We start from the raw sequence: 27,142 nt of genomic DNA, 5'->3' as shown, positions 1-27,142 counted from the left end.
TAAATGAAGGTGTAGCCGCTACGTCTTCCTCACCAACTTCTGTGTCCTGAAATACTATGTCTGCCCCTGGCAGCTACCATTCCAGCTCCACAGGGCATTTTCCAGTCAGACAAGCTGTACAATGATCATTCTTGTCAAAACATTCCAGACCATAGTACAGGCCTGTGGATAGCATATTCCCTACATTCAGGCCAGAATACTGGAGTGGGTAGCCTTTCCTTTCTCCAGGGGATCTTGACCCAGGGATCAAACCCAGGTCTCCCACATTGCAGGCGGATTCTTTACCAGCTGCGCCATGAGGGAAGCCTGATCAGACAATGACATGACTATTTTCAAGCGAGATGACTGTCAGAGCTGATCCATGTTGATGTATGGCAGAAACCAACACAATATTGTAATTATCCTACAATTAAAAGTTAAAAAAAAAAAGATGACTCTCAGAGCTGACTGTGTGGTTTCTGCATGTAGCTCCTACCCCCTGCCTATAGAGCCCTAAAGCTCCCCTTTAAAAGTTCTTATGCACTGATTGGCCATGAGGAGTTGGCCTTTGAACATAAGTCTACCTTCTTCTCTGGTTGCTGGACCCCTAAATAAAGCAATTTTTCCTTTATATAAACACTCGCCTCTTGAACGTTGGCCTTCAGGTGGCAAGCAGCTGCAGCTGAATTCAGTAACAAGAGGTCATAAGTCCAGAGGTCAATGTTTAGAGGTGGGAGGAGAAGGGGACGACAGAGGGTGAGACAGTTGGATGGCATCAGCGACTCAATGGACATGAGCTTGAGTAAACTCTGGGAGTTGGTGTTGGACAGGGAGGCCTTGTGTGCTGCAGTCCATGGGGTCACAAAGAGTCGGACACAACTGAGCGACTGAACTGAGCTGAACGTTTAGAGGGGAGGTGGACATTTTTCCGTTCTATATGGGCTGTTATCCTTGCACAAGATCATACCAGTTCCTTGCCAGAAACCCACACGTTGATTAGGGATACAGATAGCCTGCATCTGGGCCCCTGCCCCCGAAGTCCCATTCAGCCTGGCTCCTGCCCCTCTCCCAACCTCATTTTCCTTCCCTCAGCCCTTCAGCCCCTGCACAGGGTGTTTCTCACTCTTAGAATTTGGAAGGCCATTCCCCTCACCCCTACCCTGTTCCCTCTGCCCAGAATGCTCACCCTCTATCTTTTCCCAGTTGAAAACTCAGATTAAATGTCTCCTCCCATCATCCAGCTGAACATGGTCTTCAGGCCTGTTCATCAGCCCACCTCCCTGTTATTTTCCAGATCCTCAGCCAGACACTCCCCTGATGCCAAGCTTCCTTCAGTATTTAAACACTTTGGATCGAACATCTTGGGATTACAGTTTAAAAAAAAATGTTTTCTTGAGACTTCCCTAGTGGTCCAGTGGTTAAGAATCCTCTTTGCAACGTGGGGTATGGCGGTTTGATTGCTGGTTAGGGAACTAGGATCTCACATGCCTCACAGCAGTTCAGTTCAGTTCAGTTGCTCAGTTGTGTCCGACTCTTTGCAACCCCATGAATCACAGCACGCCAGGACTCCCTATCCATCACCAGTTCCTGGAGTTCAGTCAAACTCACGTCCATCGAGTCAGTGATGCCATCCAGCCATTTCATCCTCTGAAGTGCCCTTCTCCTTCTGCCCCCAATCCCTCCCAGCATTAGGGTCTTTTCAAATGAGTCAGCTCTTCGAATGAGGTGGCCAAAGTATTGGAGTTTCAGCTTTAGCATCAGTCCCTTCCAATGAACAAGCAGGATTGATCTCCTTAAGGATGGACTGGTTGGATCTCCTTGCAGTTCAAGGGACTCCCAAGAGTGTTCTCCAACACCACAGTTCAAAAGCATCGATTCTTCGGCATTCAGCTTTCTTCACAGTCCAACTCTCACATCCATACATAACCACTGGGAAAACCATAGCCTTGACTGGATGGACCTTTGTTAGAAAAGTAATGTCTCTACTTTTCCACATGCTATCTACGTTGGTCATAACTTTCCTTCCAAGGAGTAAGCATCTTTTAATTCCATGGCTGGAGTCACCATCTGCAGTGATTTTGGAGCACCCCCCCCCCCAAAAAATAAAGTCTGCCACTGTTTCCACTGTTTCCCCATCTATTTCCCATGCAGTGACGGGACCAGATGCTATAATCTTAGTGTTCTGAATGTTAAGCTCTAAGCCAACTTTTTCACTCTCCTCTTTCACTTTCATCAAGAGGCTCTTTAAGTCTTCTTCACTTTCTGCCATAAGGGTGGTGTCATCTGCATATCTGAGGTTATTGATATTTCTCCCAGCAATCTTGATTCCAGCTTGAGCTTCATCCAGCCCAGCATTTCATATGATGTACTCTGCATATAAGTTAAATAAGCAGGGTGACAATATACAGCCTTGATGTACTCCTTTCCCTATTTGGAACCAGTCTGTTGTTCCATGTCCAGTTCTAACTGTTGCTTCCTGACCTGCATCCAGGTTTCTCAAGAGGCAGGTCAGATGGTCTGGTATTTCCATCTCTTTCAGAATTTTCCACAGTTTTTTGTGATCCACACAGTCAAAGGCTTTGGCATAGTCAATAAAGCATAAATAGATGTTTTTCTGGAACTCTCTTGCTTTTTCCATGATCCAGTGGATGTTGGCAATTTGATCTCTGGTTCCTCTGCCTTTTCTAAAACATCTGGAAGTTCACAGTTCACGTACTGTTGAAGGCTGGCTTGAAGAATTTTGAGCATTACTTTACTAGCGTGTGAGATGAGTGCAATTGTGCGGTAGTTTGAGCATTCTTTGGCATTGCCTTTCTTTGGGATAGGAATGAAAACTGACCTTTTCCAGTCCTGTGGCCACTGCTGAGTTTTCCAAGTTTGCTGGCATATAGAGTACAGCACTTTCACAGCATCATCTTTCAGGATTTGAAATAGCTCCACTGGAATCCCATCACCTCCACTAGCTTTGTTCGTAGTGATGCTTTCTAAGGCCCACTTGACTTCACAGTAGTGCTGCAAATACTGAGTCTGAGTGCTCCAGAGGCCTCGTGCCACCACTAGGGAGTCCATGGGCCCCCGTGAAATATCCCACATGATACAACTAAGACCTGAAGCAGCCAAAGAAAGAAAAAAATTTTTTTTAATTTTTCTTCATTGACTCATGCCTGTAACATTTGCCAAGAAGATCAAAGCTTCAGGCCTTTGTATGTGCATCACATACAAAGCCTTGCTGCAGTGCCTAACTCCTCCCCATCTCCATTCTCAGCCACCCACTACTCGATGTAGTTTTACTCTGGGGAAGGAGGTTGCTGCCTGTGGTCCCGGCTCTCGTGACAGGTCCATGTAGGTGAAAGTGAAAGAAAGAAAGTGAAGTTGCTCAGTCGTGTCCTACTCTGTGTGACCCCATGGACTGTAGCCCACCAGGCTCCTCCGTCCATTGGATTTTCCAGGCAAGAATATTGAAGTGGGTTGCCATTGCCTTCTCCAGGAGATCTTCCCGACCCAGGGACTGAACCCGGGTCTCCCGCATTGGAGGCAGATGCCAGGGGCCTAATGCAGGTGAGTGTGCGCGCAGGTCGCTCAGCTGGGTCCCACTCTGCAACCCCACACACTATATAGTCCGCCAGTCTCCTCTGTCCATGGAACTCTACAAGCAAGAATACTGGAGTGGGTTGCCGTGCCCTCCTCCAGGGACGGTCTGGACACAGGGAATAAGCCCAGATCTCCCACATGGCAGGCAGATTCTTCACCGTCTGAGCCACCAGGGAAGCTGTAACAGGACCATACTTGGTACCAAGTCATTATGGTCCATCCCAACCCAGTGACTTGGTAACTCCTTCCCTGCAACCCTTTTGTGGATCCTGAGCCAGTGAGGGAAGTGGATGGGAGGCAAAGCAGCAAGGGGATGCAGAGGGACAAGCGGCCAGAGTTTGCGAGGAGACTTCAGGGTTAACGTGTCCAAATAGCGGCAGGAACCAACAACAGCCAACAAAGCAAGGACTCAAAAAGGAGCAGGGGACAGGTGTGCCCAACGGGGTGGAGGGGGACAGAGGTCAGAAGGAACCAGGGTGGGGGACTGACACCAGAGCCCTCGCAGAGGCCTGGCAGACTATGGTCAGCTGAGCTACCAGAAGAGCTCGCACTCTGCTCCACTGATCACACAGTTCCCTGGCAGCTTTACCAGGAAGCAGCTAACAAAACCTGGACAAAACAGAAGCCCCTCTCTCTTCCCCCAAGTAGCTCCTCCATGTCAGTATTGCATCTCTCCCTCACCAGGCCCCTTCAAAACAACCCCAAGAATTGTGTGAGACCATCCTCTCTCCCTACCTCACCACCACCCAGAAAAGTCTCCAAGTCCACTGAGTCCCACCAAGAGACATCCAAAGCACATTCCCTGCCAAATGCAGGTCAAACAGTGTCGTAAATCAGGAAGGGGACAGGATCCCAGGGATTCTGATGCAGGAAGATCCACTGCAGAGGGTCCCAGGAAGGCTCCGATTTGGGGCTTCCCTTGTGGCTCAGCTGGTAAAGCCTGCAACGTGGGAGAGATGGACTGCATCCCTGGGTTGGGAAGATTCCCTGGAGAAGGGAAAGGCTACCCAGTCCAGTATGCTTGGGCTTCCCTTGTGGCTCAGCTGGTAAAGAATCTGCCTGCAATGCGGGAGAGCTGGGTTCAATCCCTGGGTTGGGAAGATCCCCTGGAGATAGGAGAGGGTACCCACTCCACCAGTGGGTATTAGTCATGAACTCCTTTTTGCCAAATTCAGACTTAAATTGGAGAAAGTAGGGAAAACCACTAGACCATTCAGGTATGACCTAAATCAAATCCCTTATGATTATACAGTGGAAGTGAGAAATAGATTTAAGGGACTAGACCTGATAGACAGAGTGTCTGATGAACAATGGATGGAGGTTCATGACAATGTACGGGAGACAGGGATCAAGACGATCCCCAAGAAAAAGGAATGCAAAAAGCAAAATGACTGTCTGAGCTGTGAAGAGAAGCGAAAAGCAAAGGAGAAAAGGAAAGATATACGCATCTGAATGCAGAGTTCCAAAGAAGAGCAAGGAGAGATAAGAAAGCCTTCCTCAGTGGCCAATGCAAAGAAATAGAGGAAAACAACAGAATGGGAAAGACTAGAGATCTCTTCAAGAAAATTAGAGATACCAAGGGAACATTTCATGCAAAGGCAGGCTCAATAAAGGACAGAAGCGGTATGGACCTAACAGAAGCAGAAGATATTAACAAGAGGTGGCGAGAATACACGGAAGAACTGTACAAAAAAGATCTTCATGACCTAAATGATCACAATGGTGTGATCACTCATCTAGAGCCAGACATCCTGGAATGTGAAGTCAAGTGGGCCTTAGAAAGCATCACTACGAACAAAGCTAGTGGAGGTGATGGATATTCCACTTGAGGTATATCAAATCCTAAAAGATGATGCTGTGAAAGTGCTGTACTCTATATGCCAGCAAATTTGGAAAACTCAGCAGTGGCCACAGGACTGGAAAAGGTCAGTTTTCATTCCAATCCCAAAGAAAGGCAATGCCAAAGAATGCTCAAACTACTGCACAATTGCACTCATCTCACACGCTAGTAAAGTAATGCTCAAAATTCTCCAAGCCAGCCTTCGACAGGACATGAACTGTGAACTTCCAGATGTTCAAGCTGGATTTAGAAAAAGCAGAGGAACCAGAGATCAAATTGCCAACATCCGCTGGATCATGGAAAAAGCAAGAGAGTTCCAGAAAAACATCTATTTATGCTTTATTGACTATGCCAAAGCCTTTGACTGTGTGGATCACAAAAAACTGTGGAAAATTCTGAAAGAGATGGAAATACCAGACCATCTGACCTGCCTCTTGAGAAACCCGGATGCAGGTCAAGAAGCAACAGTTAGAACTGGACATGGAAGAAACGACTGGTTCCAAATAGGAAAAGGAGTATGTCAAGGCTGTATATTGTCACCCTGCTTATTTAACTTATATGCAGAGTACATCATGAGAAACGCTAGGCTGGATGAAGCACAAGCTGGAATCAAGATTGCTGGGAGAAATATCAATAATCTCAGATATGCAGATGACACCACCCTTATGGCAGAAAGTGAAGAAGACTTAAAGAGCCTCTTGATGAAAGTGAAAGAGGAGAGTGAAAAAGTTGGCTTAAAGCTCAACATTCAGAAAACGAAGATCATGGCATCTGGTCCCATCACTTCATGGCAAATAGATGGGGAAACAGTGGAAACAGTGGCAGACTTTATTTGGGAATGGGGGCTCCAAAATCACTGCAATGTTGATTGCAGCCATGAAATTAAAAGATGCTTACTCCTTGGAAGGAAAGTTATGACCAACCTAGATAGCATATTCAAAAGCAGAGACATTACTTTGTCAACAAAGGTCTGTCTAGTCAAGGCTATGGTTTTCCCAGTGGTTATGCATGGATGTGAGAGTTGGACTGTAAACAAAGCCGAATGCCAAAGAATCGATGCTTTTGAACTGTGGTGTTGGAGAAGACTCTTGAGAGTCCCTTGGACTGCAAGGAGTTCATTGGAAGGACTGATACTGAAGCTGAAACTCCAATACTTTGGCCACCTGATGGGAAGAGTGGACTCATTTGAAAAGACCCTGATGCTGGGAGGGATTGGGGGCAGAGGAGAAGGGGATGACAGAGGATGAGATAGCTGAATGGCATCACCGACTCAATGGACATGAGCTTGAGTAAACTCCAGGAGTTGGTGATGGACATGGAGGCCTGGTGTGCTGCAGTCCATGGGGTCACAAAGAGTGAGACAGGACTGAGCGACTGAACTGACTGACTGACCCACTCCAGTATTCTGGCCTGCGGAATTCCAGAGAATTCCTGGAGAAGGGAAAGGCTACCCACTCCTCCAGTATTCTTGGGATTCCCTGCTGGCTCAGCTGTTAAAGAATCCTCCTGCAATGCGGGAGAGCTGGGTTCCATCCCTGGGTTGGGAAAATCCCCTGGAGAAGGGAAAGGCTACCCACTCCAGTATTCTGGCCTGGAGAATTCTGGCCTGGTTGCAGAGTCAGAAAGGACTGAGCGACTTTCAGTTTCACTTTCCAGCAGCATGGGCTCGCCCAGGCGTCCTGCGTTTCCTGGGTGACAGGGTGCCGCGGGGGCCGCGATGACGTCAGGCCCGGGGGCGGCCCGCAAGGCTTGTCTGCGGCTGCGCGCGCACGCGCGCGCCCTCCTCTGCTTCTGGGATCTGGGTGGATCTCCACCGGACCAGAGTTGGGAGCCTGTGGTGTGTTCGCTGGGCCCTGCGGTGTCCGCGATTGTAGGGTCCGGCGACATCTGAAGGTCCAGTCCGCCTTTGCCCAGAGGGTACGCGGGGGCGGCGCGTGCAAAGGTTGGGGTTGGGTGGGGGGCAATCGCGTCTTTTGCGGAACTGCTGGGCGCAGAGGCTGCGAGGGCCGGCGGCCGGGCGGGTAAACCCGCGAGATGTGTTGAGGAGTTCAGACACTTGTCCCCTGAGGTCAGCGGACAGCGGTCACCTAGCGGCGGGAGCATGGTCGGGTCTGCATGTTAGGGCCCCTTCTGAAATTATCTGAAAGCGACTATTGCCCCCCCCCCAAATGGTATAGATGCCCCCCCACCGCCCCAAATGGTCTAGACGTTCCGTTCCGTGCCTGGAACTGCTCTGGGTGTCCCGGTGAGTGGTAACAGCCTACTGGCCGTGCAGGATCAGGCTTGCCCGTGCTGTCACCACCCCAGGCAGGTGCAGTGACTTTGCCGAGCTCGCCCCGCGCCTAAGCTCTGTAGTTGGGATCTGGCGCCAGGCGTCTGACTTCAGATGCCTGTGTGTAGCGTCGCGCAGTGATGTCGGCGGCTGCAGGTGGCCTCTGACGGCTTAGGATTCTGGAGTTTGGACCGAGGTCGTTATGGCCATGCACATCTGCTCACACATTCGCTTTCATCGCCTGGAAGGTGAGAGTACTGACTGTGCTGGGGTTCCTAGCACCTGGGAATCAGCTGTTCAGCCACTCTCAGTGTTTGCTCAATAACTGGAGGTTGTTGTAAGATTTCTTGGGCTCAAAAAGAAAGGATAGGATTTGTTCAGTATTAGAGAGGTGCAGTGAGGGCGGGGCTTGGTAACTAATTGGATTCTGAGACAGCGGGGAGAGAGGACTTCCAGGCTGGCGCTTTGGTTTATACATCAACTAACCCTATAAAAAATATTTTATAGTTTTCTGAGTATAAGTTTTACACTTCTTTTGTTGAATTTATTTCCAAGTATTTTTATTATTTTTGATGCTGTTATAGATAGAACCGTTTTCTTAATTTCATTTTTGAGTTGTTTACCATTAGTGTGTAGAAGTCAGCTGAGTTTTGCTCCCTGATCTTGTACCCTGCAAACTGGCTAGACTGATTTATTAATTCTAATAGTTTTTTAGTGGATTCCTTAGGAATTTCTGTACAAAATAATGTCATCTGCAGATAGAGATAGGTTTCTAATCTGGATGCCTTTTATATCATTTCTTGCTTAATTGCATTGGCTAGCATCTCTGGTCGGAGAAGGCAATGGCACCCCACTCCAGCACTCTTGCCTGGAAAATCCCATGGACGGAGGAGCCTGGTGGGCCACAGTCCATGGGGTCGCTAAGAGTCGGACACGACTGAACGACTTCACTTTCACTTTTCACTTTCATGCATTGGAGAAGGAAATGGCAACCCCCTCCAGTGTTCTTGCCTGGAGAATCCCAGGGACGGGGGAGCCTGGTGGGCTGCCGTCTATGGGGTCACACAGAGTCGGACACGACTGAAGCGACTTAGCAGCAGCAGCACCTGGGGTACAGTGTTGACTAGAAGTGGTCGAGTGGACATCCTTGTCTTGTTCCTCATTTTAGGGGAAAGGCATTCAGTCCTTTATAGAGGGTTTTCATAGACTTTTTTTTTAATCAGGTTCAATAGTTTTATCAAACTATTTCCAGTTTGTTGAGTTTTTATCATGAAAGGGTGTTCGATTCTGTCACATGCTTTTCTTCATCTGTTGATATGATCATTTTTGTCCATTTATTTTCTTGATATGATCATGTATTTTTTGTCCATCTGCTTTGTTGATATGGTGTATTGCATGAATTGATTTTCAAATGTTGAGTCCAACCCTACATTCCTGGGATATATCTCACATGGTTGTGATATATAATCTTTTGATATGTTGCTGGATTCACTTTGCAAGATTTATTGAGGATTTTTACTTTCGTATTCACGAGAGATATTAGTCTGCAGTTTTCTTGACATATCTTTGGTTTGGTTTCAATGTAATGCTGCCTTAATGGAGCACTTTACAGGTGTGTTCCCTCATCTATTTTTTGTTTTTGTAAGAGTGCATACATTTTAATTTTTCTTTAAATATTTGGTAGAATTCACACTGGAAGCCCTCTGGCTTTTCTTTGTGGGTGTTGATTCCTAACTGAGTCTCCTCTTTATGGATCTGATCCCATGTTCCGTTTCTCCATGAGTCAGTTTTGGTAGATTGTGTCTTTCTGGGAACTTGTCAGTTTCAGGGAAGTCATCGAGCTTGTTGGGATACAGTTCATAGTATTCCCTTAGAATCCTTTTTATTTCTTTAAGGTTGGTAGTAATAGTCCCTCTTTGGTCCCTCAACTTAGTACTTTGTGTTTTCCCTCTTTTTTTTTTTTTTTTTAACTGGGTCAATCAAGCTAAAAGTTCGTCAATTTTGTCAGTCTTTTCAACGAATCAACTTTTGTTTTTGTCGATTTTCTGCCTTCTAGTCCACACTTTTTGCTCTAAGCGTTTGTCTCCTTCCTTTCTGCTTGCTCTGGAGTCAGTCTCTGCTTCTTTCTCAGCATCTTTTTGTTTTAATTTGGTTTTGGTTGTGTGTCTTAGTTGCGGCATGTGGGATCTAGCTCCCTGACTGGGAACTGAACCCATCTCCCTCAGACCAGGAGCACGGGGTCTTAGCCAGTGGGCCACCAGGGAGTCCTCTCAGCGTCTTAAACTGGTGGCTAAAGAGCTTGCCCAGGGCTTGTGTTCTGCAGAGTTCAGATCCCTCCTGTGCCAATTCTCAGTGGTGGGAGCTTGCAAATGACAGCGAGCTTCTCTGAATTGGGGTTCTTGCGTCTTTTGAGAGGGACAGTAGTACTTGGCCCACAGTTTAAGGGATGAAATAAGCTGCTGTCTGTCGAGGGCACAGTCACTTTCACACAAAGTGAAAAAGTCGCTCAGTCGTGTCTGACTCTTTGCGATCCCTTGGACTATCGCCTGCCGGGCACCTCTCTCCATGGAGTTCTCTAGGCCAGAACACTGCAGTGGGTGGCCGTTCCCTCCTCCAGGGGATCTTCCCAACACAGGGATCGAATCCATTCCCTTCTCCAGGGGGTCTTTCCAGCCCAGGGATCGAACCCAGGTCTCCTGCATTGCAGGTGGATTCTTTCTTGTCTGAGCCACCAGGGAAGCCCTCTGACACACAAGCAGGTCTTCACATGTGCCCTGTGGATCTTTCCCCTCCCACTCAGAAGACACAAGTTTTAAAACATCCCGTGCCTCTCACAGTTGGGAGGCTGTAAACAATCACATGCGGCCGGACGAGCCTAATCAAGCAGGCCAGAGAACCTTCAGAGTTGTAAGTTGAAACACTCTTGTCACACCCAGGAATTTTTATTAACTGGAGCTGCAAGTTAACTCCTCTGAGAGAAATGGTTATGGGGGAGAGCTCCCCGTAAAGTACTCTGGTTTTGGGGGAGATGCTCGGGAACAGGGGGTTTCCTGAGGCTTGATCACGCCTTTGCGTATGCCAAGCTTCCTTCCTCATGACCTTTGCCATGGGCAGAGTTCCTTACGCTGGCTCCCAACAGCGATCAGAGCTTGTCTGTCTGTCTTTCACATCCCGCGGCACGTCTGCCCTTGTTGGTGATGGCGTGAGAAGGACACGCACTCACTTGGGTTGCGTGTCTGTACAGGTGGCGGCCGGGAGTGATGGCGCCCCTCGGGGAGAGGAGTGATGACCCCGTGCTGCCGGACCCGCCCCAGGGGCCCCTGCACTTGGCCCGCGCCCGCGCTTCATTCCCCTGGAAGGAGCTGGCACTGTTCTGGGAGGGCGAAGACATGCTGCGCTTCAAGGTGAGGCTGGGCTGGTGGCTGCTGGGCGCCTCGGTGGCACTTGGGGAGGGGGCTCCGCTGGGCTCCTGGTTCATCTGCAGAAAGATGGCGGGGGTCCTCGGGGAACTCTTGGGAGCCTGAAATGAATGGACACAGGCTGGGCTTCGTAAGCCTGGTGCCCTCTGCTCTCCCCTGAGAAGGCCTGTCATCTCTGTCCCTGTGTTTCTGAGTTAGACTGCCCACCAGAGGCAGCCCGTGGCCTTGAGGAAACCATGTAAGTCAGAGCCTAGTGAAAAATTCCGTACTTTGCCTCCAAATCCGCTATTCCCCACCTGCTGCATTTCCAGAAAGCCATCTTCTCGGCTCTGGAGAACGACCCCCTCTTCGCCCATCCCCGTGGCAGCCGGCTCTCGGTGGAGAAGTACCAGGAGCTGAACTTCCTGCGCTGTAAGAGGGTCTTCGAGTACGACTTCCTCCCCGTGGGGGACATGCTGGGCAGCCTGCCGAGGGTCCTGGCGCTGATCGAATGCCTGGGCATGTACGACTGGTCCCTGGCCGCCAAGTTCTTCCTGCACGTGCTGGTGAGTTGCCCCGGGAGAGGGAGGAGGAGAGGGGGCCGCTCTCACGCTGGGCCCCGGGGCTGAGCAGTGCTCTGTCCACTGAACCTGAGACACGCTTGGCAGTTCCCTTCGTGGTTTCCTGGTTGGCAGCGTTTGCCCGCTTCTAGAGCTTTGCGAGACTTAATGCACCTGGGAAATGTTCATTTAAAGAGATTTCTAGAAAACGAGAAAGGAAATGGAAACAGAGACGAGGGCCTTCCCTGGTGGTTCAGTGGCTAGGACTCCGCGTTCTCAGCTCATGGGGCCCTGAGTTTGATGGCAGGTCAGAAACTAGATTCCCACAAGCTGCAACTAAGAGTTTGCATGCTGCACCGAAATAAAGAAAGAAAAAGAGAGAGAGGAAGAAGCAATTTTATGAAAAAACAAAAGCAGAGATGAAAACATGTAGGTAGACCCTGTGACTTGTAGTGAGAAGCCCAGTTTTTCTCAGCTGTTTATGCCGACTTGCACAGATCAGTCCTTGGATAACGCAGTGCAGTTAAAACTCCACAGAAATAGCAGCTCTGGGATTTTTATAAATGGAAGGAAGGGAAGGAGGGAAAATGGGCCAAAGGTGAGGCCTGTGTTTCTGCCTCTTTGATATGCGGGTGGAGATGAACTTGGGAAGGTGGTGTCATCCACGTGCTGTCTGAAGGAAAGGTGGGCTTACCTTGCCCATCCCACACTCTCGTCCCCCACCCAACTGCCACCTCCTTGCTGTTCACGGACCCTCTCCTGGTCCTGTTCAGTGCACGTAAACGGCTTGTAACAAGGACCCAGGTCTCGTGACTCCATGAGCTCAAGGCCAGGCAGCTGAGTCCCAGGGTCTGCCCTGGGCCGTGGACCCCAGTGCTGCTTTGTCTTGGAAGCTGAAGCCCTTGCTGGGGGCTGGTGTGGTGCCGGGTGTGTGTGTGTGTGTGTGTGTTTGTGTGTGTGTGTCGGGGTGGGGAGTGGGGGTAAAGTCCCAGGGTGGCAGCAGCCTTAGCTTCCACCTGTTTACATGGTGATGTTGTATTTTCAGACTTTTGGATCGGCGATTTACAGCTCTGGTTCCGAACGACACTTCAAGTATCTTCCAAAGATCTTCAGTTTGGAGGTTAGCTGGCGCTCATGGGTGACCTCGCGTCCTGTTACGCGTTCTTGGAGATGTGTGGGGGGCACACTGCCGCAGAGGGTCTCCAAGTGGGGGGCTGGTCCTCCCTTTCATGATGTTCTGGGGCTGCTCACCAAATAGTTCATGCTGTTCTTTCCCAAACTGGGGCGTGCTGGATTCCCAGCACGATAGAAACTGAGCTTTTTCTTATCGATGAAGCGCCTTCCTTTTCTTCTGCCGCCTGAGAGCTGCTCTTAGCCACTCTGCTGACTTAGCGAGGCCCCCAGCAGCCCACCTGCCAGCTGCCCTCCCGGGTGGGAGCTGCAGTCGGCGTCTCACTCTGCAGGCTGGCTCGGTGAGCCCGCTGGGCGTCAGGCAGGAAATGGAGACTCGGGGCTTTGCTCGGTGGTCTAGGCCGTAAAGGAAGCGTGGTGGCAGGGTCCCTCCAGGAAGGTGCAGAGAAGACCTTTTCACCTGACCTCATTCTGTGTTCCATGCTAGATTTTTGGATGTTTTGCTCTGACTGAAGTAAGTCATGGGAGTAACACCAAGGCCATACGCACGACCGCTCACTACGACCCCAGCACCCAGGTAGGTGATGCCTGCCCTTCTGTCTCCTGGCTTCAAGCATGTGAAACATGGTGTTGTCACATAATTAGAGCAAAAAACCTGGCTCCTGCCTCAGTGCATGCCGAGATCCGTCACACTGTGATCAGTAGAGCTTAGGAGAGAAAGGTTGTGAGCGGTGAACCCTGGTCGCACCTGGAAGCCCGCTGTGGTTTGGACTTGGGTAGGACGTGAGAGTGGCGAGGGCACAGGCTGTCTTTCTATAAAATCTGTTTGTTGACCAGGTTTGTTTGGTGCGTGATTAGTGAGCAGTGCCAGCTGCTCGTGCTTTATGGGACAGACAGTAGGGAAGGTTCGCCTTGAGCCTCGTCCCTCTCTAGCGGCCTGTCTGGGCCCAGGCTCTCTGGACAGCAGCCCAGCCCCTCTGGTCCTGGGGCCGCTCCTGCACCTGTGGACTCTCCGTGGCACCTGTGTGGTTGGCCCCGCTCCCCGCACTGTGCGTTGAAGGCTGCTCTGTGCAGGCTCGCTTCTTAGTGCCATGGGGACCCGGCAGTCCCCGGGGAGGGTGCTCTAGAGGAGGCCCGTCCGTCGGACCCAGCAGTCTTTGGGGAGGGAGCGCGTGCTCCAGAGGAGGCCCGTCTGTGAGCAGACAGGGGCGTGGCGTGTCGGCTGGTCTGTGCTGTGGAGGGCAGCGGGGCGTGGGGGAGAGGGCGGAGCGTGTGGGGGACCTGTGGCATCTGCCGCTCCTTGACCCCCATGTCTCCCAGACAGTCACATCCTCCTGCCCCTTCCTCACGGGTCCAGGGTCTGCGGCCCTCCCCCCGACTGGTCTGTGTGGTTTGGCCGAGTTGCGTGCAGCAGGGTGAAGCCCTGCCCCGTGTGTCTGCCCCCTGTGAGTTTCTTCATGGGCCAGGTGGGCTGTGTGTGCTGGGGGCACTGTGGGCAGGGGGCTCAAGAGGATGAACCTGAGAAGCCCCTGGAAGAACAAGGGCAGTGGGGGCGCAGGTTGCTGTGGGGGCGCAGGTCGCAGCGGGCGCCCTGCAGGCTGCTGGTGGCGCCTGGCAGCAGAGGCGAGGGTCCGCCACACCCCAGGGGCTGAGAGCAAGCCGTGTGGCCTCTTGGTATCCTTGATGTTCAGTGGCTCAGTCGTGTCCGACTCTGTGACCCCACAGACTGCAGCATGCCCGGCCTCCCTGTCCATCACCAACTCTCGGAGCTTGCTCAAACTCATGTCCGTTGAGTCAGTGATGCCATCCAACCATCTTGTCCTCTGTCGTCCCCTTCTCCTCCCTCCTTCAGTCTTTCCCAGCATCAGGGTCTTTTCCAACGAGTCAGCTCTTCCCATCAGGTGGCCAAAGTATTGGAGCTTCAGCTTCAGCTTCAGCATCAGTCCTTCCAATGAGTATTCAGGGTTGATTTCCCTTAAGGTTGACTGCCTTGATCTCCTTGCAGTTCAAGGGACTGTTGTTTAAGCCACAAGATAGCTTTATATGCACCCGGGTCTTTCTGGCTCTCAGCCCTTCTTTTTGCTCAGCTCCCTGGTGTCCCTGGGCTCTCAGTGCTGGGCTGGGGGACAGGGAGGCCCTTCCTGACTCTGCAGGGGGAGGGTGGTAGCTCCGTGGCCTCGGGGCCTGGGCGAAACTCAGTCACCTTCGAGGCTGTTGTTTCTGACTCTCTTCCTCTTGATGTTAGTCCTTAAATGAAGGACTGAGGTTAGGAGGTCAGCTGAGGTTAGGAGCCCCAAGCCTCCCGCAGGGTGTTTGTTGAGCATGCTACTGTGTACTCAACACTGCTGCCAAAGACAGCTGGCATCTAACATGCCGGTGGGACTCTTAGGCTGGAGGGGAGACGCAGTCCCATCACCAGCGCGAAAAAATTGGCTATGCCAGGGGCTGTGGGGCAGGGATGGGGTGGGACCAGCGTGACCGATCCCGTCTGGGAGTGTCACTACCTGATGTCCCTTCTGTCGAGTGACAAGAAGGAGATGCAGTGTGTTGATGGGGAGGAGAGAGCAGTGGTGTGCGCTCGAGGGAGCCAGCTGTCTGGGTGACACCCACAAGCAGGTGGGACCTCCCCGGGGGCAGGCCCCAGCCCTGCTTAACCCTCTGCCCCTTGCTGCCTCCCCAGGCCCTGGGCCGTGTCCTCAGGGGACCGGTCCCCTCCTGTGTGTTTCTTCTTTAATCCCTGCGCTCATCCACCCTGTGCTCCTGGACTCCTGGGGAGCTTGTCGGGGGACAGACAGGGTGGGCGTAGGAGCCGAACTTGGCAAATTGGCAGTGGGTGGGGGATTTAGGTTGGCGTGAAGCTGAGGAGGGGACCCCCCTGCCCCGATCTGTGCTTGGGGAAGCCTCGCTGAATGGGTGCCAGTCTGCTTGGGGAAGGCTGGCTGAACGGGTGCCAGTCTGCTTGGGGAAGGCTGGCTGAACGGGTGGACTCTACTGGGGTGCTGGCAGCTTGCAGAGTGCTTTAGTGTGTTTTACTGTTTGCCGTGTTGGTCGTCATCTTCCGTAGGAAGGTTCTTCTTTAAGTCATAAGACTCAGGATGTGCTTTTTTTTTTTTCAGTGAGGCTCCCCTTGCCACTCAGGAAATAACCTTCCATCAGTTCTTACTCATACCTCCAAGGTTTCGAACAGAGGAGAGACTGAATGTGTCAAAGAGTTGAAGACCCCAGTGTGCATCGGTCTCTAACGTCCATTTTTTTCCCTCGTGCAGGAATTCGTCATCCATTCCCCCGATTTTGAAGCTGCCAAGTTCTGGGTTGGCAACATGGGCAAGACCGCTACCCATGCAGTGGTGTATGCTCAGCTGTACACGCCGGGGGGCCAGTGCCATGGGCTGCACCCCTTTGTCGTGCAGGTAGGGGCAGGTTTCATCCCTGAGGTGGGGAGGTCTGGCCACTTCCAGAGGTGTTTTTATCACAGCTGGGGGCAGGGGTGCTTCTGGCATTTCAGGGTGCAGACGCCTGGTACATACAGGTCAACCCCCTGGAGCGCACAGGACACCCACCCCCCAGCCCCAGGAAGAATGATCAGCCCCATATGTGAGGTGCTGCCGCTGAGAAACACCAAGTCCAAGCTCATCTTGGGGAGAGCCTCCATCCTGCTGGATGCCAACGCCCAGGCTCTGGCAGCCGGTCTGAGGGGCTCCAGAAGTTCCGAGATGAAGTCTGACTCAGGGGTTTTCATGGAGCCCCTTCCCAGGTCACAAACAGAGCTCTGGCTGTTGGGGGTGCCTGGGACAGCTGGCTGGCCCGTTCCCCACTGCCCAGGGCGGCTGCAGTGTCCACAGACCTGGAGCCCCCAAGTTCACCCAGGACCTTTGTGCCTGGGTTGACTGGATACCGAACGAAACCCGGCTCCCGCCATCCCCAAACCCATTCTGACATCTTCATTCTCTGAGACTACTCTGACCCTGGGGAGGCTCTCTCGAGAGAAGAATTCGTGTCACATACAAAGGCTTCCCAGGTGATGCAGCGGTAAGGGATCCATCCGCCTGCCGACGCAGGAGACGCAGGTTGGATCCCTGGGTCGGGAAGAAATGGCAACCCACTCCATTATCCTTGGCTGGAAAATTCCAAGGACAGAGGAGCCCGGCAGGCTGTACAGTCCGAGGGGACGCGACTCAGCACGCACGGCGAGCCACGAGAGAGGGAACCGTTGGTGGCGTGGAGCGCGTTCATGCTGTCCCACTGTCCTAGTTTCAAAGCGTCTCCTCCTTAGAAGCCCCACAGCCATGCAGCACGCCCTCCCTGCCACCCCCTGCCCAGGCCTGGCAGTCGCTCGGCTGCTTTCTGCCTCTGCCGGACGTTCTGTATGAAAGGAGTCACGCGCTGTGTGACCCTTTCTGTCTGGCCTCGTCCCCTTCGCCTGTGTTTGAAGCTCACCCACGTTGCGGCCTGTCCCAGAACCCCCTTCCTTTCTGAGGCCGAACGATCCACTGTGTAGCTGGTCCACAGTTCGTGTGTCCGTTCTTCCTTTCCTGGACGTTGGGTGTGTGTCACCTTTTGGCTGTTGGGCGTGGTGTTACCGTCAACATTCATGAGCACTGTCTGTCTGTACATGGGTCCTCAGCTTTTTGGGGGGGGTTGTACCCAGGAGAATTGCAGGGTTTTATGGTCACCCTGTGTTGAACTTTTTATCGAATCCCATACTGGTTGCCAGCATTTTACACAACCCCCCAGCAGGGCTGAGGGGTCTAGTTTTTCCACATCCTCACCAGCACAGGTTATTATCTACTTTTTTTTTTCTGTAACCATCCTAGAGGTTGTGAAGCAGTATCTGGTTGTGGTTTTGATTTGCATTTCCTTAATAACCAATGGTGTGGACTGCTGGGGTCCAGCCCTGGTGGAACTAGGGAATTCGAAGCCGGGATGGAGTCGGCGAGGCAGAAACTTATTTATTTGGAAATATAAAGAGAGATTAGGAAAGAATAGTGTAGTAGGAAAATTAGTGGAGAAAAGAGGCTGAATAACTTGGTTTACGTGGAAAGCTAATCAAGTTTCAAGACAAGAAACTTGCACCACCTACATAGGCCACCGGCGCCTGCTTGAATAGTGGAGGGTGCCCTGCCTTGGGCTCCCTCTCACATGGGTCTTAGAAGTCAGGGCAAGTAAGTAGACATGGCGAGTCTCCGCACTCCAGATGGGAATTCAGCCAGAAAAGAAAAGAAGGAGAAAAGACCACACGGGGGAAACCAGTCTTTCCAGTGACTGGTCCATCCTTTATTGTCTGGGAAAGCTTTTTATACTTTTGGTTGTACGTAGAGATCAATGGATAATACAAAGTTTTGCAGCGTCAGCAGCCCTGACTCTTATCGAGACCAGGCTTTCTCTCTGCATACCTAGCTGTTTACACAAGTCTTAGGTGATTTACATCATCTTCTGGCCAGGAGGCCTATTAGCATTTTATGGCCCTTTTCTGATAAGGGTCTGTCAACCAGAAAACTTATTTGCCTTAAAAGTGTTGTTCTTTCCAAAGTCTGGCGCCACTCTCAGAAAGCACTAATTAAGGTTACATTCTTATATAGCAAGGACACAACAATTTATAACAAGGAAAGAGGAGTACGGTGATTTATAACAAAGAGAAAGTTCATTAACTCAAAAGTCTAGTGTTGCTAACATCAAAACTACTATATTCCTTTTTCTATATCCCAATTACATTGATTAATATCCTCCAGGTGCCTAAAAGATAAAGAATATGGAGGCCTGGCAGCAGTCATTGACTCAACAATGAAAACCCATCACCAATATAATTCTTAGCTGTTTAGAAAAGGCTCTATACCTTTAAGATGTTTTAAGCTGCGTGCCTCTCGTGGTGGGGTGGGGGGGACTGTAAACAATCAAAAGTTGTAAAAGTCCAGGGGAACCTGTCAGGCAAGTTAGAGAGCCATCAGAGGGATTTGAGCTGAGACACTCCTTTCATATGCAGGAGATCAGTTGGAGCTCTAAGTTAACTCTTTCCAGAGAAAGGTGGTCGGGGATAGCCCCCTGTTATGTCAGAAGAGTAGAAAGCATAGCGTAATAAAGCAGGCAGACTCTGGTTTTGGGGGTAGATGCTCAGGAAAATCCAGGGGTACCCCTGAGGCCTGATCTTAGCCTCTGCCTTTTGCCAGGCCCCCTTCCTCATGACCTTTGCCATGGGTGGGATTCCCCATGCTGGCTCCCATATTTTCACATTCCAATTGGCCATTTCTGTATCTTCTTGGTAGAAATGTCTGTTCAAATCCTTTGGAACCAAGCAGGGAAGGTGAAAGCAAAGGCTGTTTGCTCAGAACTGGCTGAACTTGTGCTCGGCAGAGACTCAGAGGCAGGTGGAGGACTGCGCAAGCTTCCTAGTGGAGAAGAGGGTGGCTCAGGGTGCCTGATGGGGGCTGGGGACCCAGCGGGAGCTGGGCACGGCTGCCAGAAGAAGGGGCATCCTGGGTGACGGGTCAGGTGGGGCCTTCTCCGATTGGTTCTGTGTTGGAAGAAGGACGACGAGTAGGCCATCAGTTATTGACTGAGTCCTGGCCAGTTGTCTGGGCCTTGCTGTGCAGCTCCCTGGGCTCTGCTGTGGGTCGAAGGTCAGAGTGCTGCTTTTCCACGTGGTCTGATCATTGTCCACATGTGCCTTGAGTCTCTCGGTTCATTTCTTTTCTTTTCTTTTTTTACAGTTTAATTGCTCTATGCACTTATTAGCTAATATTAATGGAGCAGAGAGGACAAAAGCTCACAAACATTTCACACATTTCACAAGCTGCATTGCAGGACAAAAAGTGACTAAGAAGGATCAACAGTATCCTAGGGTCTTGGTGGGCACATTCCTGGGGCAGGTGGACCTCTTATCCCTGGTGAAGGGGGTCTCATTCCTGGAGGGGGCATGCCTATTGGTGTCCCACGAGTCGGAGGAAGCCCAACTGGTGGGCCCATGAGTGGTCTCATACCAGGTGGAGGAGCCATAATTCCTGGAGGTGGGGTTGCTCGACCAGCAGGTGTAGGTGCAGTCCCCCGTCCTGGTGGATACTGAGTTGGAGCTCTAGCAATGCTGGCAGTACCAGCAACTGCAGCAGCTGCTACAGTGCCTCTTGCCTGTGGGGTCATTACCTGTTGAGATGGCCCTCCAACCCTTCAGACAAGGCCTGCTAATCCAGCAGGAGCCTGGGGAATTGGAACACCAGCTGGAACGCCTCTGCCAGCTGCCCAGCCAACCCTAGGGCCCCCTGCAGCTCCAGCAAGTGGTACCAGAGCAATGCCAGTATCTTTGTGGGGGGTGGTCCCTCCACAGTCATGGGAACCAAGTTCTCCCCACGCAACAACACCAGACCCAAAACTTACTTTTCTTCACACTCTGGCTGCTTAGCATTCTTTGGCTTGACCTTCCTGAGCTCATCACCGTCACAGAGGATCAAGTTCACGTGCTTGTCAAAAGCCTTAAAGGTGCCAGTGAAGATACGACCGTCTTGCAGGATGCGTCTCATCCTGTGGTCAGCGTGCTGCAGTGTCTTGCTGCTCTTTCCCACAGTCATGATTGCTCTTCCACCAAATCCAACGTCCACAGGAAAGTTTCAGGATCCTTAAGACCTAAGGGAAGGCTACAAATGAAAGTATGGCGCAGGTTCTCTTACAAACAGTGCAAGCTGAGGCAGAAGCTTCAAATAGTAGATGGAGCCTTGGTATTCCAATACTGCTTTAACCATCTCTTGGTGTCTCAGCTAAGAATGCCGGTCTCAGTTCTGCCTGGAAATCCAGCACAGGCACTTGCTGCTGCTGAGAGCGCCCCAGGTACATGTGACACTCATGGTTGCTCAGTGAGGCTGTCCTTCTACCTTTGACTCGGACTTCCACCGCTGGTACGTGCTGTTCTATAGTCCGTCTCCAGTGTAAAGGGTCCCTGGCCCGCTCCATCGCGCTGCTGGCCGCCCCTGAGAACACACCGTCCGGCATCGCCGGCTGGCAGACCTCGGCTGCCCCGGCGCCACCCCGCGGACTCCGGCTGCGCATGCGCGCAAGCTGCCTGGCGCCTTGCGACTGGACTCCGCTGCGGCCTGTTGCTCGGTTCATTTTTAAGTCGGATATTTTTGTTGTTGAGTCACGAGGGTTCTTTATGCACATTCACCCTTCTCGGATCGATGATGCGCAAGTATTTCCTCATTCTGTAATTATCTTCACTTTCTCAGTATCATCTTTGGTGCACTAGGGTTTGAATTCCATGACGTCCAGTTGATCCATTTCCTCCAATGCTAATGCCCTTATTTTTAGTTTATTTTGGCCACACCACTTGGATTGTGGGGTCTCAGTTCCCCGACCGGGGACTGAACCCCGTCCCTCGGCAGCGAACGTGCAGAGTCGTAACTACCAGGAAATTCCTTCGTGTTCTTAGTTTTCCATTTACAGTGATCCCCGGCAGACCGTGTGTATTGTTTGATACCTGAGGCCACCATACCCTGCTTCTGGAGTATAGATTTGTACCTGGAAACTGGACCCGAGGGCAGCGTCTTCCGGCATTTCCGTCTCTTGGACTGTGGAGCTGCGCGTGATGTTCTGCATTCCCTTATGCGTTGCTCTTTAAACGCTCAGTGGGCATTGTCGCCCCTCCATCCGGCCCCCGCTCTCTGTGTACCTAGCGTGTCTCCTGTGCGGCCCTGAGGGCAGCGTGAGTCCTGTGCTCGTGGAGTTCACCGTCTACCGGGAAAGAGAGGCTGGAACAAGTCATCACAAAAACGGCGCTGATGGTAAAGAACCCATCTGCCAGTGTAGGAGACGTAGGAGACACGGTTGGATCCCTGGGTCGGGAAGATCCCCTGGAGGAGGGCGTGGCAACCCACTCCGGTATTCTTGTCTAGAGAATCCCATGGACAGAGGAGCCTGGCGGGCTACAGCCCACGCAGGCGCAGAGTTGGACAGGATTGAGTGACTGAACACACCCCCGCGCGCGCACACACACACGCTCTATGTCATTAGGTGATAGGTGGAAGAGTATAATTTTTTGAAAATTTAACAGAATTAGTTTAATACATCGTAGTGACTTACACTCTCTAGGTAGTAATACTCGTTTTTCTTTTCTTTTTTTTTTTTTTCTGTAGCAGGAGACAGATTTATTACCTTATGTCCAAGATGTCATCAATTGTAAAATACACAGTTGGTTAGAAAACAGCTTTTTCAGAGAGAGGGGGAAAAAAGCAGCCTCTTTAATGGACCCATCAGTTTTATGACATATTCTGATTCATTAAAATGGGAGCAAGTGTATGTCTTGCAGTGCAGGAAATCGTCATGATAGTGCTGGTTCCCACTTGTAAAGCCTCTGCTGGGTGCCAGGCCCCTCCTGAGCTGTTTCACCAAGTCCCTGACTTGTTGGGTCACCCAGAGGCAGACGTTAGTTCCTGTCCATGCTAGGAAACGGAATGGGGAGGGGTCCAGTCACTCTCCCAAGGCCACACAATCAGGAAGTAGGGCCTGGAAGGCAAAATGCTTTCCCCTGTCAATAGCTTGTTCTACAGGCTAAGGATTCAGAGGTGAGTTCTCTCCGGAAGAATGGTTTATGCTTGCAATGCTTGGAATATATCCTGACTCTTGGCAGCAGGACCAGGAAGGGCAAAGGTAACACAGAGCTGTCATCTGATCAGGCTCCAAATACTAGACCTTAGTGGTAAGATGATAACTGGAGAGAGCATTACTCAACGTCCAGAGAGAGGGGAGCTAAGAAATGAGTCAGGCATAACCCAGCCCCTTGCTGGGGGCGGCGGGTGGGCACCAGCAACCAGGCCCCTTCCAGGCCAGTAGACGCTGCCACAGGCTTTCATCCTGGAGGCCATCCTGTGTCTTCCTCAAGGTCATCCTATGTCTTTGACTTTGACTCTTTGCTAAAGAAGTAGACACCTTTGGAGAAGAATTGAGTTTTTCCCAAAGCCTTTCTTAAAGAGGGAGAGAGGTTTTGATCCATCGTCACGAGCCAGCTAACAGTCATATAGTGCTGGAACAAGTCATAAAGCAGCAAGTTGGGTGTTTGGTTAGTGGTCCAAGAGAGTTCCCCTGTGCCTGACTGTGGGGCTGGATGTTTTGCTAGATTATACTCCATTTAAAGTTATTCAAGGTCATGGGCTTCCTTGATAGCTCAGTTGGTAAAGAATCCACCTGCCATGCAGGAGACCTGGGTTCGATTCTTGGGTCGGGAAGATCCGCTGGAGAAGGGATAGGCTACCCACCCCAGTATTCTTGGACTTCCCTGGTGGCTCAGCTGGTACAGAATCCGCCTGCAATGCGGGAGATCTGGGTTCCATCCCTGGGTTGTGAAGATCCCCTGGAGAAGGGAGAGGCTACCCACTCCAGTATTCTGGCCTGGAGAATCCCATGGGCTTATGTATAGTCCATGGGGTTGCAAAGTGTCAGACACGGCTGAGCAACTTTCACGAGTTATTATAAAATACTGGCTCTAACCCTGTGCTGTGCAGCGTCTCCTTGTGGCCTGCTTACTTTCTACGGAGCAGCGTGTGCCCGAGGGTGTACTTTATTGTAGGCATGTTGTATCTTATGAGATTGATAGTCTCCAGTTATTGTGGGAAATGTTATATATACATCAGTTCAGTTCAGTTGCTCAGTCGTGTCCGACTCTTTGCAGTCCCATGAACCACAGCATGCCAGGCCTCCCTGTCCATCGCCAACTCCAGAGTTCACTCAAACTTAATCCATCGAGTCAGTGACACCATCCAGCCATCTCATCCACTGACATCCCCTTCTCCTGCCTTCAATCTCTCCCAGCATCAGGGTCCTTTCAAATGAGTCAGCTCTTTGCATCAGGTGGCCACAGTATTGGAGTTTCAGCTTCTACATCAGTCCTTCCAATGAACACCCAGGACTGATCTCTTTTAGGACTGGTTGGATCTCCTTGCAGTCTAAAGGACTCTCAAGAGTCTTCTCCAACACCACCGTTCAAAAGCATCAATTCTTTTTTCGCAGTCCAACTCTCACATCCATACATGACCACAGGAAAAACCATAGCCTTGACTAGACTGACCTTTGTTGGCAAAGTAATGTCTCTGCTTTTTAATATGCTGTCTAGGTTGGTCATAACTTTCCTTCCAAGGAGTAAGTGTCTTTTAATTTCATGGCTGCAGTCACCATCTGCAGTGATTTTAGAGCCCAGAAAAATAAAGTCAGCTACTGTTTCCACTGTTTCCCATCTATTTGCCACGAAGTGATGCTACCGGATGCCACGATCTTCGTTTTCTGAATGTTGAGCTTTAAAGCCAGCTTTTTCACTCTCCTTTTTCACTTTCCTCAAGAGGCTCTTTAGTTCTTCTTCACTTTCTGCCATAAGGGTGGTGTCATTTGCATATCTGAGGTTATCGATATTTCTCCCGGCAATCTTGATTCCAGCTTGTGCTTCCTCCAGCCCAGCATTTCTCATGATGGACTCTGCATATAAGTTAAATATATGTACATTGATACAATTACATATGTTTGAGAGGAGGATACAGTTTCCTAATTCTGCTCTTGACTTTAGTGAGTGTCCTTTCCTTGGTTTCGGAGGTTAATGTGAAGTCTGTAGGGACTTTGTTATTTATTTGTAGATGAACTGAAAACTGGCATCAGCAGTAGTTTTCTGTTTGATTCCTTAAAAATCAGTAAACTGATTTTTAAAATTCAGTCTCTATCTTTTTAAAACTATTGTCTACTTTATAAGAGTTTTAAAAATAATTTTTGTATTTTTAATTTTCTTCTATTTTTTTTTAGCTGTCTGCACTGTTTGTGGGCCCTTAATTTCCCAACCAGGGACATAACCCAGGCCCTGTCCAGCGAAAGCACAGAGTCCCAACATTGGACCCCCAGGGAATTCCCAAGATTTTTTTAAGAGTTTTTATCTGAATCTTTACTGAGCCTTATTGTTTGTTACTAACATTCGATTTCATTTTAATTATCAGGATTATAAAGTTCAAGGAAGATAACTAACTGTTCAGCTGAAGTAAGCAGAAACTAGCAGTTCATACAAACAGCTAAATTCCAAACAGTACAAATTCAGTGCTTCTTTAATGCAGATTTTTCCCAGCCTTGGTGGCTTTTGACACTGGGAACAGGTTAATCTTCCATGCTTCGGGGCTGTCCTGTGCCCTGTGAGGTGTGGGCAGTGTTGCTGGCCTTCACCCAGTAGCGTCTGTGGTAACCCCACTTGTGCCAACCAGAAACGCTGGCTGATGGCCCTTGGTCAGGAGGGGAGGGTGGTGGAGTCGGCCCGGTTGGGAATCACTAAGGGTCTCTGAGAAGGACATTGCATCCCGTCCGCAGAAAGGGCACGCAGTGAGGACCGACTGGCTAGCCATCGCTGTGTGTTTCAGTAACTGTCTTTGTTGGCAGCTCATCTGGGGCTTCCCTGCTGGTTCAGCTGGTGAAGAATCCGCCTGCAGTGCAGGAGACCCCGGTCTGATTCCTGGGCCGGGAAGGTCCACTGGAGAAGGGCTAGGCTACCCACTCCAGGATTCTTGGGCTTCCCTGGTGGCTCAGCTGGTAAAGAATCTGCCTGAAATGTAGGAGACCTGTGATTCCTGGGTCGGGAAGATCTCCTGGAGAAGGGAACAGCTACCCCCTCCAGTATTCTGGCCTGGAGAGTTCCATGGACCTTATAGCCCATGGGGTTGCAGAGAGCCGGCCACCACCGAGTGACTTTCACTCTCACCTTCGGGGCAGCGGAAATTCACAAAAATAATCCACACACACGTGCACGGCCCTTTTGTCATTCCCTTAACACCCAGTGGGAAGCCCTGCGTCTAAAGCATGAGTGGGAAGTGCCTGGTGTCCTGACACACGCTGCCCTGTGTCCTGGGGCCATGGTGATCAAGCACAGTACCACAGGCTAGGGGCCAGGTCAAGGTGTCAGAAAGGCTGCATGCTGCCCAGAGGCTGCAAGGGAGGGTCCCCACTGCCTCTGCCAGCTTCTGCTGACCCCCCGATGCTGCGCTGTGGCCGACTCCAACCCGTGTCCACCTCCGTCCGCACGTGGCCCCCTCTCCCCATGTCCTCTCCTCCTCTGACCCTTGGAGAATGCAGGCCATTGGATTCAGGCCCCCGCAGGTAACCAGGGTGGTCTCCTCTCCAGATCCTCTGTCAATATCTGCAAGGACCCTGCCTCCCAACAGGGCCACGTTTCAGGAGGTCAGTTTAACCAACGGCAGCTCCACGCAGGGACCCTGTGGCTCGGTCATGGCGGGGGAGTGGTCTTGGACATTTTCATCTGCTTTTCCATGTGGCCCTCACCACTGCTGTCTGTCTTTGTGTGTGTGTGTGTGTGTGTGTGTGTGTGGTCTGTGCAGATTCGGGACCCAAAGAGCCTTCTTCCCATGCCGGGGGTGATGGTCGGCGACATTGGGAAGAAGCTGGGGCAGAACGGCCTGGACAACGGGTAAGTCTGGCCCTTGAACTTGATGGTTGCTCCTCTTGGGCCCTTTCCTCGAGGCTGCCCGCTCAGCACCGACCACCCCTGAGCCCCCCAGGCCCCTCAGTGCCGCCCCGCTCCCTGCAGGACGTGCTGCACCTCCGCATGTGGGACTGTGTTGGGAAGGGCCGGGTTCCGCTGGTTCCAAGCCCAGCCTCAGGAGCTGTTAAGTGGCCCTGCGTGCTGAGTAGTGAACTTGTCCCTGGCAGGTAGCCACTCCAGCTCAGCCCGAGACCCCGATGTGCTCCCCTGGACTGGAGCTCAGGCACCCAGCCTGCACCCATGCCATTCTGTGGGTGAAGCTGGGCGCTGGGTAGTGGGGGCAGTGTGGTCTGAGATGAGACCCGGGCTTGGGGAGCTGGAGGGGCCAGGTGGGCAGGACAGCCATGTCAGGAGGGGCCTTGCAGCCTCCAGGAGGGATTCTCTGGCTCATTCAGGGCACAGATTTGGGAGTGAGACGATTTGGGTTCAGATCCCAGGCCCACCCCTGCCTCTTGGTCTGACCTTCAGCAGCTTTCCCGGCCTGTCCCCTCGCCTGCCTGCTCATCCATGATGTCCTCGTGCTGGGCGCCTCACGTAGCCCTGCCTGGGGCCTGGGCATGTCTTCCCAGCTGTGTGCCACCCGTCGGTGCCCCCTCACCTGAGCGTTCAGGCAGGACTCACCTGCTGTCTCCCAGCAATTCTGGCTGAGATGCTTTGCATCCCTTCTGTTCTCCTAAGATACTTGCTATGTAGGAAAGCAGAGCTGGGAGGTTCCTTAGTCCTGTATCTCACGCTGCATCTTAGGAAGGTCTGTGTACCTGCCGCTTCGCAGGGAGCCAGAAAACAGAGAGGCATGCCCGGCCGTAGTTGGAACCCTCTGGTTACGCTGACTCTGGTCGTTTTGAATATAAATCCGAGGCGGGTCTTCTCCGAGAC

At 51.4% G+C, this 27,142-nt stretch overlaps 2 protein-coding genes and 1 pseudogene across 4 annotated transcripts in view; 1 reads left to right on the top strand and 2 right to left on the bottom strand.

Moving 5' to 3' along the window:
- Positions 1 to 7,155: 7,155 nt before the first annotated feature.
- ACOX3 (acyl-CoA oxidase 3, pristanoyl) overlaps positions 7,156 to 27,142 on the top strand; it is a 50,241-nt gene continuing 30,254 nt past the window's right edge. For 2 of the 3 annotated variants that reach the window (XR_011257571.1, XR_011257570.1), the window contains exons 1-7: positions 7,162 to 7,327; positions 10,927 to 11,086; positions 11,413 to 11,646; positions 12,686 to 12,760; positions 13,259 to 13,348; positions 16,038 to 16,181; positions 26,103 to 26,191. Coding sequence is in view for 1 of the 3 variants with exons in the window: in XM_069593272.1 (XP_069449373.1) it covers positions 10,943 to 11,086; positions 11,413 to 11,646; positions 12,686 to 12,760; positions 13,259 to 13,348; positions 16,038 to 16,181; positions 26,103 to 26,191 (776 nt within the window). In the remaining 2 variants the exon portion in view is untranslated. Of the gene's footprint in view, positions 7,328 to 10,926; positions 11,087 to 11,412; positions 11,647 to 12,685; positions 12,761 to 13,258; positions 13,349 to 16,037; positions 16,182 to 26,102; positions 26,192 to 27,142 lie in introns of all 3 variants that reach the window. The other variant, XM_069593272.1, reaches the window with a different exon arrangement.
- LOC138442211 (small nuclear ribonucleoprotein-associated protein N pseudogene) lies at positions 19,528 to 24,438 on the bottom strand (annotated as a pseudogene).
- On the bottom strand, positions 20,491 to 20,706 carry LOC138442212 (SNRPN upstream reading frame protein-like). Its single transcript, XM_069593273.1, has one exon. It carries the CDS (start codon positions 20,704 to 20,706, stop codon positions 20,491 to 20,493), a length of 216 nt encoding a protein of 71 aa, XP_069449374.1.

This window comes from Ovis canadensis, chromosome 6 (assembly GCF_042477335.2).
Source record: "Ovis canadensis isolate MfBH-ARS-UI-01 breed Bighorn chromosome 6, ARS-UI_OviCan_v2, whole genome shotgun sequence".
NCBI classification, from domain to species: Eukaryota; Metazoa; Chordata; class Mammalia; order Artiodactyla; family Bovidae; genus Ovis; species Ovis canadensis.
This window is presented reverse-complemented; position numbering and strand designations above follow the sequence as displayed.